Below are 10,234 nucleotides of genomic sequence, written 5' to 3'. Positions count from 1 at the left end.
CATGAGCGTGATTTTATTTTACTGTAGGGCACATTGTATACTGTCAGTATAGTATAACTGAGCAACGCAGTAAAAGATTCACTCCCTTCGGCTTGAATTATTAGAACTGATTGTAATTTAATCTACGAACATTATCAGTTCTAATGATATTTGACATGTTTCTATGTTTGATATGGTGCTATTTGAACATGTACATGTATATACAGTAAATACCCATTTAAACACGGATACAAAACTTGTCAAAATCTATATATATCGAATTTATAACACTGCACAATCTCATTTTTTATAGGAAAAATAAAGATAATTCAAAATTTTGATAGCACTCGTGTATATATACTTTATATAAACGGCACAGTTTCCAATGAAAGAAGGCGTTTCAAACGTGCAGTTTATGACACTTTTTTATAATTCTCTTGTTCTGCTTTAACCAAACAAAGATGTATGTAAAATTATCATTACACTACCACAGTCAGCAACATCAAATAATATAATAATGCAGTCTATGTTAAAGACCATTTAACATCTTGTATTTGAATGCCCCATTACACCTTCAGAACATTGTCTTTAAGAAGAAGTTTCATCATCAACAACAAAAACAACAACACTAAATACATGTACTAATAATTTTTTTAGAGGCATGCTTGGTTGGAATAAGCTAAGCTTTAAATCACGTGACTTTGTTTAAACTAAGCACTGTCTAACCGAATAGTAACGCTTCTAAGAATACAGAAATGCACCGCAATGAAAACCTTCAGTGTCACATTTTAAATCAACATGGGCGTTAATTCAACATGACTAAATAAGCATACTGACAAGATAGATAAACTGTAATTTATTAAAATGCTGTAAGTTTTCGATATATCCCACGCATATTTACTGTATTGACGTCCTAACTTGTGTCGATAAAAAATTGTATACAACGTCGAACTGTCAAGTGTCTCCTAAAGTACACCGTAGTAATTTATACTATTTTGTATAAACGTGGCAATTAAACTTAAAGTTCAATTGAAAGTTTTTTATTTAGGTCTTTTCAAAAGTAAAACATTTAGATAACAGTGGATATTACAGCTCCCGGTCAAAGATTAGTATCATGTATAAATTTGAATATTGCAGTTAACACTATCATTTTAATTAATAACACACAAAAGAGCATGTTTTTTTTTTCAAATAATTTGGTTTAAATCATTCTTGTAAAATACAGTGATTGTATGCAGATTGATTTAAGTATTAAATACAGATTGATTTGATTATTTCGTACACATTTTTTGCGCACATATTATTTCAATTATTGCATACACAATGAATACATTACTGCATACAGATTTATCTAATGATTGTGTGCACATTTGTTTGATTATTGCATACAGTTAAGTGCATTTATTGCATACATATTGATTTAATTGGATATTCCTTACAGATTGATTTAATTGAATATTTCTTACAGATTGATTTGATTAAACCTTACAGATTCTTTTCGTACAGATTAATTTTATCGTTGCATACATATTTATTTCTTGTATATTGCACACTTTTATTTATTTTTTGCATACATATAAGATTGCTATCATTACTGCATACAAATATCTTATTTATTGGATGTAAATTGATTTTGCTATGGTAACTATTCAGATTGATTTAATTGATTTGATTAGTGTGTGCAGACTGATTATTATTCCGAGTTGATTTAATTAAATATTACTCACAGAATGAACAGATTGATTGAATTATTACTTGTAGATTTTATATAACTATTCCGAAAAGATTCTTGTCTATAATGAATTTAAGGCGATCAACAGCAGTATAGACTTATTTAATATGCACGTTATGTACGTGTGCTCTTAGTGTTTTCAAGGGAGTTAAATATGTCATTCCCTTAGATGGTATAGATAAAAGACATACGTTCACATCTCATTATCATAAATTTTTCTTCATCTCGACTTAAAATTGAATACCACTTTGTAAATGTATTGTTTAATCAACGCAAGTTGTTGCCATGAAATACGGTGAACATATTTTAAATGTTCAAACAGTTTCTCTTTTACCTTTATACTTGTGTAACGTGTAAGTTTTAAAATCCGGGGATTTTAGTAATGCATGTCAAACATTAATAAATTTCTACGTCACCATAATTTGCCTCATTTATTTTACTACGTGTGTTTTTGTCTTGTTTCTAATTTACAATTTAATGATGTAACAACTACATGTATATATACGTGTGCAATATATTCTTGTTTAATGCATGGACTAACGATTGCTATTTCTGTATACATATGCTGTAGACCAAAGACATATGAGCCGTGTCATGACAAAACCAACATAATGGGTTTGCGACCAGCATGGATCCAGACCAGCCTGCGCATCCGCGCAGTCTGATCAGGATCCATGCTGTTCGCTTACCGACTCTATTACAAGTAGAGAAACTGATAGCGAACAGCATGGATCCTGATCAGACTGCGCGGATGCGCAGGCTGGTCTGGATCCATGCTGGTCGCAAACCCATTATGTTGGTTTTGTCATGACACGGCTCATATAGCCTTAAATTTAAATTGTGTAAATGATAAATGTCTACTTATGTAAAATGACTTAAAGTGATACATTAAAGACACACCGCAACTGATTATAGATGAAACGAAATTTAAATAACCTGATGTACATTTAGATTTTTAAAGTAGCATATACTGTATAAAAAATAGGATTAGAACTTTTTTTAACTGCTTTACTTATTTAGCCATTTAGATGTTTGCACATATTCATTTTTTTATATAAACAGGTAACGAAGCTGTGTCTTTAAATTTTAAATTTTCTAACTTCACTTGTTAATGTCCTTGAACACCAAACTACCGTATACTATAGTATCAATAAAGTTAAGACATATACCCAAACAAAACCTCGAAAGAACATATTTTTGCATACTTTGATCTTCACATTTCGATAAATTTTTATTTCTGGTTTGTTTGCTTTTGTGAGAAACGTTTACGGTTGGCAAACATAAAAATATTAAAGACTACGGATGTGATATTAAAGCACTTATTTCATATATGTTATGTAATTCTTTTAAAATTTGAGATAAATTTAATTTATAATGAAAATCTTTCAAAAAAAAGTTCATGGCAGTATAATTGTATATATTTATTTACTTTGTATTGTAAAAGCAAGAGAGAAAAATCTTTTATACCGACGCTTACCTGATTCAGGTACGGAAAATGTCGAAGAATACCGATCTTTTACGAACTTAATAATTGTGCAACTCTATTTTTATTTGTCAAATATATTTTACATTTTATATCAATTTCCTCCTTTTGTTTTTATACAGATTTTTTAAATCTTAGACCTTTGATGATGGAAGCTTTCTTTTACTTATCAAACTTGTGTTGTAAGACATTTATCGTCGTTTGTACTATATTTATGCTAATGGGTTATTTTACATATAGGACAGGTGACAAATTAGATCTAGATCATTTCAAAAACATTGTAAAAAAACCTGTGGGGAAAATAATGTTTTAAATTTAGTTCAGTTCTAAAAACCGACTAAAATATCAATTTCAAAAAGTAATGAATTTAGAAATGAAATTTTAATAAATGGCGGGGTCAGATCCAAAACCATAAATTATAAGTTCATTCAAGTTTACGTTGGATAGAAAATATACAAGTAAGATTACAGGGATGTAGCTAGTAGCTTGAACAATGACATACATGTATATACTTTTCTCTTATTTTCCTTTTTCTTCTACTGGCATATCTTCATATACATTGTACTCACATTTAAAGCAAATCATAAAATAATCCAAGTTTTCAAACAACAAATAAATTAATTTAGAATGAAACGATTTCTTCCCGTCTTATATAATATTATATGAATAGGAAACATGTAATAAACTTTCATTTTTCTTATTTAAATAAGCACCCGCAGGATTTGCTCCGCATGATTGGAGCTTTAAAATAAATTACGCAAAAAAATGGGGCAAATGAAAACCATTTGTGCCCGTTGTAAAAAAAAGTTGGGCTTTAAAAAACCCCAGTTGTAACGTCGCACGCTCGGGTTTGCATTTACTTTCTTATCTTTGGGTAAATTCACAGTAAATTATTAAAGGTGTTTTTTGAAAATTTGTATTTTTTAAAATGTTTTTTTTTTTTTCTATTGTTTAGTAACTTTTAAAAATTATTTTTTTGAGTTAAAATTTGTTTTTTATAATATAAAAGAATTTTTGGAAAAAAAGGTAAAAAAATAAAAAACCGGGTTTGAAAAGATGGGTTTTCCCCGGTTCTAAAAAAAACGTGTAAGTCCGTTTTTGGTTTTTAGGGCGGTTTTATGATCTTTTTTAACATAAGTGGATTTTTTCTGTTAAAATTGGTCGTTATTTTTGCTTTAATTTATTTTTCTAAATTTAAAGTTTATGTTTCGAGCTTTTAAACTATTGCATGGCTCTTACTGTCACATCACAAGTAATATAGGAGTTTTAACTCGCATAAAATGGTGAATACACCTCAGGGAAAACTTAAACGTTATTTTCTAATTATACTGAATACATTGTTTTGTACATTTTAGTTAGGTGTATTCACCATTTGTGTCTGCATGCATGTTATTGTCTGGAAGTGGGCCTGTGGGGGGGGGGGGGACCTGTGATTCTTGCTTCGTAGTAGAGGGGGACAAGGTCCCTATTCAGCTTAAAATGAACATTACAACACTCGAGCTTAATCAATAGTAAAATGTGGTCAAAAACGTGGAAAATGAAAAAAAAATGAAAAAAAAAAACTTCTACTAAACAATATCTAAAAATCCAAATTCATTCAAACTAGAAAATAAAAAGCAGGCTCAACGCTTTAATTATCAATTTTGTATCATCGGTGATTATTTTTGTTATCGAAAATCTGGAGCTGCGCATGCCAAAAATGAAGCATTTTCTTGTTTCATTTCCGTTTCAATTGCAATTAAAACAATGTAATGCTCCATACTGACATTATTTCATTGTCATCATGAAATCGTTTACATTTTGTTTTTACAAAGCCAAATAGGACTGCAATGCGTACGTTACTAAAAGCACTGTTAGACTGCAGTGATTGCGTTCGTTTCCATCAGGCCATTTGTCCGGCTGCGCGGGGACTGATTTGCCAACAGATGACAAAATCATACATATTTCGTAGTATGTCATTGAAATTCCTTTAAAATTTAAAACGAGTTCTACCAATTCAAAACAGGGCAAAATCCATTACACACATTCAGTATATGAATTGTTACAAATGAACTTTTAAAAGACTTCGTTTGGCCATATTGCGCTGTCATGACTGACTTTGCTTATTGTAAACATAAGAGTAAACCAATTTGGAGGTTAATTCACCGGAAGAGACACATCCTATTTCCAATGTTATGATTGTAATTGCAATTTGCTTTTGTGAGGCCATTTTGGAATATCACAATTTGCGTTTTCTTCAAACCCTGGTCCAACGTGATACGTTCCTATAAACACTCTATCAAAAATACCTTCAATTTAGGCCAAGCGTCTGTGTTTTCGTCTGGCTATGTGTGTGAGATAATCATAGTGACATACATTTCGTCGAAACCCAAACTTACCATTCATTTTGTGTATTGTTTCTCAGCGTCCCTAGATCTTGCTGAAAGATGGCTTTAACAAAACAACAGTGCGATGAGTTTTGGAGACTTGCTGACACTGATCGAAACGGCTCCCTGACAATTCAGGAAGTTAGAAACGCCTGTCGAAAGTATGACAGAAATCTTAAGGATAAAGATATTGCAGTAAGTGTACCGTGTTCTTAATTTACAATCATGCCTGGAGTAAACACCACCTTTTTTATTAAAAACATATAAAATGAAATATTTAAACTCATCAAGACAACAGCTTGATGTATTTTTCACTTTCTGAACTGTTCTAGTGCAGCCTTTAGTTTAAACACTGTCCATTATAAAAGTTTTGGATATGAATTTAACATTTATATCAGATAGCTAGGAGTAAAGAGTTTGTTCATATGGCTCGAACTTGTAGACTGGCCTGCGTCTAGACTAACCACTGGCAGCCTCTAACAGGTTTATCGCCCACATATATGTTCAATGTGCACGGACCACTAACACGGAACACTAGGCACTTTCTTTTTCATTACGAAATCAATCTTTTAAATCAAATTTGTGTTCCGTGTTTAAATTCGATGAAAGCGAAGTTGTATTTGAATGGAAGAGAAATGGAGAAAAGAGTTATCTAATTCACGTCAGCTTTATTTTGGGACATAAATAATTTATTCGACTTGTATATAATCTATGTAAGGCAAACATCGAATGATTCTCTCGATCGCAGTGGGCGGTTTGTATGTATTGCAGGTTATATTGAAAATAAAGAATTAGATATACAGAGAGATTTATAAAAGGATAGACTGTCTTTAAAGCTTATCGCCTACTTTGAATAATGGAAATATATCAAGCGGTTAAATCTCACTGTAAACTCAAAACAGCACCCTTATGTAGATATGCACATATAAGATAGTAGCAGAATATCTCTTGCATTACACATGAGTTATGTAATAGTACTAATAGGGACACGTGGCGTTATGTGAATTAGATAGGTCTTTAATAAGTCGTATACTTTGTTAAATGTTGCTACCTTGTAGTTGGCAAACTAAAAAACTCAAGTACCATTCATTCATTCATTTATTTATTTATTTATTCATTCATTCATTCATTCATTCATTCATTCATTCATTCATTCATTCATTTATTTATTTATTTTAGAGTATGTTTTGTACGATAGACGGTGACGATAACGGCAGAATCAGCCAAACAGAATTCACAAATGAAATGTCAAACAAAACTAGACGAGCGTAAGTGAATATTCTTTGTAATTTTGAAGCATAACTTGGGTACTGGAAGGAGGGCTGTTCCGGAATTAATCGTTTACTTAATGCATTTTATCAGAAAATTATCAACAAAAATGATATTCATCCTCAACACCCCCATTCGATTTACATACAAAGTCATTCAGTCGTATCGATTGTTGCGTTATGAATGGTATCTTTTCGTGACAAGTTAATCATTAATTCATTTTTTGATCATTTTATTTATTGTTGATATTTTGTGCACGAGTTTACTAATGGTTTAATAAAATGTCTCTTTTTACGAAGCACGCCCTGTAGTTACATAATTATAAATGAATTAATTTTCAATGAAAGCCTTACCCCTTGCGTGTTTTTTTTATTTGCGTCATTTTATTTCGCTGTTAATTAAGATAATCAAAGCATTGTGTTATATTATTTTACTTTAAAATGATAAGTTAAAGTGTCGGAGGCGAAAACAACCACGAAATTTTAGTGAAGTTCTATAAAAAAAAGAATTATTATTAAAAGTTATTTCAACTGTCACCTTTCAGGACTTCACTTCAACAGTGCTGGCAAAAGTATGACGTGGACAGGAACGGAACACTTTCAAGAGGTGAAGTTATGAAAATCATTGAGGAAAACTTTCCGGAAAAATCGAAGAACAGAATCATTGGTGAATTTCTTGAATTTTGTGACCTGGATGGAAATGGGATAATTACACGAAAAGAATTTGATGATTTCTTTTGTGCTTAAACGAGAACTAACATTTGATGCTTGATGCAAAGCAAAACTCGTCGGCAAAGTGGCATCGACTCTTCGCTTTTACAGTTTCACTTTGTTAAAAGGTATACCGAATACCTATGGCAAATTTATACCCATTTTTATATTTTAGTGTAGTTTTGCTTTTAAAAAATCTTCACGAGGATTTTACTAAATGAAACATATTGGAAATTATTTAAAAAGAACTTCTTCACAATTGCAATTCAAGGACATTGGATATTATTGCTGGGTGTGAAATGAATTATTATCCGAATCGTAGAAAGACACTAAAATTTGATTGGTTACCATTTTAAAATGTTTAGTTATATTTTTGTTTCTGATTAGTCCTTTTTGTCCGTTTAATACCATAAATTTCCAGCACAGAGCTTTTTTATCTCGATTGAGCTATATTATAAGAAAATATTTATATATGATTTGAGATTTTTACATTAAAATATATAGTTTATATATACGATTTCTTAACCAGTGTCATTTGTTTCTTTATCATAATACAGGACCAGCTTGCTCCTTCGTGTACCAATGATAACATTGTCTCCACTGAAAAAGCTAATAATCCAAACTTTACAAGCAGTTTGTTAAAAAGTGAGCAATAATTTTGTCTAAAACTAAATAGACATTTATAGTCCAAAACCGAGTAAGGAATTTATCTAAAACTGAAATGCAGTTTGCCTGAAACTAAATGTGAGAAAGTTGTTTGTCTAAAACATCATCAGGTTTCTCTTAAATATGCAAAATGTTTGTCAAAAACTGAGCGAGTATTATATCTAAAACTGGGCGAGAAACATTTTCCTTTTCTTAAACTTAAACTTAGCAAGCACTTTGTCTAAAACTGAGCAGAGCAAGCAATGTGTCAAACACTCAAATACAATTTGTCTACAAGTATTTGTCAAAAGTTAAACAAGTAATTTGTCCAAAGCTGAGCATTTTGTTTTTGTTCAAAATTAAACAAGAAGTTTATCTTAAACTGAGAACATTTCTTTGTCTTAAACCTAAGCAAGCAGTACATTGATTGCAAAAACCATTGGTAGAAATTCAAAAGATATAAACAAGAGCAATTTAAACTCAGATGAATCAACTCAATTAACTGTTTAATATAACATCAATACAAGCTGTCGCATTTTGTCGTGATAACGTTGTACAAGTATAAAATTTGGTTTTGGACAAACTTTACCGAATTTCTGCACCTTTTCGGGCATAATTACTCTTTCCGCTTAAATCACTCTTTACTCTCATTGGACCAAAAGTTATACCAGCATTATCTAGGGTCCTTCTCTAAACGTCTATCTTATTGGCTAAATGATAACATATTTATTAGTAAGTGTGAATTTTAGAAATTCTAAGACATTTTGTTCCGTTTGGACAATCGTGATTTTTTACGTTGGTACGATGATGAAAACGCGATGGTACGATGGTGAAATCGCTATGTCGTACCATCGCGACATCGCGATTTCACCATCGTACCATCGTGTTTTCACCATCGTACCATCGTGTTTTCATCATCGTGTCATCGTACCATCGCGTTTTCACCATCGTACCATCGTGCATCGCGGGTAAGGACGAAATAAATATCACTATTGTCCAAACGGAACACCGTAGAATACCGTGTACAAATGCTGAGAGAGTGGAATGATCTGGTATTTTTGAAAAAGTGTAAGCCTTTTATATCGGAAAAAATAGTGCTTTGCATTTACAACGACTGCGCACTCTCTCATTCTTATTATCTTTTCACGCGTCCGTACAATGCAACATTTATGTTGCGGTTAAGTATTTTGTCTTTATTTCGCCTACGTCTTTTTCCACACAGACGACAAGATAACGATTGCGTGGCTAAACATTACAGTGATATATTATTCAACCATTGCACACACAGTATTTGCGCTGTCATCAAAATTTACGGACGGTTAAGCCATGATTTTACATCAATTTTTTTTCACTTGAAAGATATTACGTAGTTTGAATTTGTATACTATACTATGTTGTTATGGTAACAGTATAATTGAGAATAAACCTTCTATAGTTTATAAATGATTTTACATTAGATTTTTCGGATCGTTTGTTTCATGAGAATTTTAGAACCCAAAAATTTTAATATTTATTATATCTGATCTTTTATTAAAAAAGAGAAAGAAATGAGAGTCCATACATATATGACATAAAACATTTCCCCCCGCATAATAAAATACTTATAATCTCATTTGCATATTTGTAGCTACACCGCAAGCGTTAACATTTCAAACCTGTTTTAACCAACAAAACATTTAATTCACATATTTGTAACTTGACTCAAACTAAAAACTCACCATAAGGTAACTTGGGAAATTGACTTTTGTTACTTAATACATTCTCACTCTTTTTAACCCATTCACCGCCATCTTTTATAATGGACCTGCCAAACTTTGAATTTGGAACAGCCCAGTCTCATTTTAATAGGTTTTAATACCAAAAATACATAAACTTCAATTACTTGAGTTGTAAGCTGGCTTTGTTTTTTATTTGTGTCAAGAATTAAAAAGGAAAAATAACTCCAAGCACCAAGTTCAAAGATTTTATTTGATAATTTTGATTGTGAAGCGATTTGAACGTGCAGTATTCACACTTCCAAGTCAACCTACTGGACTAACCAGTACAGGTG

The 10,234-nt window shown here is 31.4% G+C and overlaps 1 protein-coding gene across 1 annotated transcript; it reads left to right on the top strand.

Moving 5' to 3' along the window:
- The first annotated feature begins 5,565 nt into the window (after positions 1–5,565).
- Positions 5,566–8,064, top strand: LOC132760400 (calmodulin-2-like). The gene is made up of 3 exons (XM_060752374.1): positions 5,566–5,755; positions 6,740–6,828; positions 7,374–8,064. Exons 1-3 carry the CDS (start codon positions 5,621–5,623, stop codon positions 7,573–7,575), a joined length of 426 nt encoding a protein of 141 aa, XP_060608357.1. The 5' UTR covers positions 5,566–5,620; the 3' UTR covers positions 7,576–8,064.
- Positions 8,065–10,234: the final 2,170 nt, after the last annotated feature.

This window comes from Ruditapes philippinarum, unplaced genomic scaffold, assembly GCF_026571515.1.
Source record: "Ruditapes philippinarum isolate M1 unplaced genomic scaffold, ASM2657151v2 ctg5660_1_1_1_1, whole genome shotgun sequence".
Classification (NCBI taxonomy): domain Eukaryota; kingdom Metazoa; phylum Mollusca; class Bivalvia; order Venerida; family Veneridae; genus Ruditapes; species Ruditapes philippinarum.
Note: the sequence above shows the minus strand (reverse complement) of the source record. Positions and strands in the feature narration are given on the sequence as shown.

What these genes read in the sequence shown, in the direction of transcription:
- LOC132760400 (XM_060752374.1), top strand. Translation starts at nt 5,621, where the DNA reads ATGGCTTTAACAAAACAACAGTGCGATGAGTTTTGGAGACTTGCTGAC. An exon ending in TTAAGGATAAAGATATTGCA is followed by an intron (nt 5,756 to 6,739) that starts GTAAGTGTACCG and finishes TATTTATTTTAG; the next exon opens with AGTATGTTTTGTACGATAGA. An exon ending in TCAAACAAAACTAGACGAGC is followed by an intron (nt 6,829 to 7,373) that starts GTAAGTGAATAT and finishes GTCACCTTTCAG; the next exon opens with GACTTCACTTCAACAGTGCT.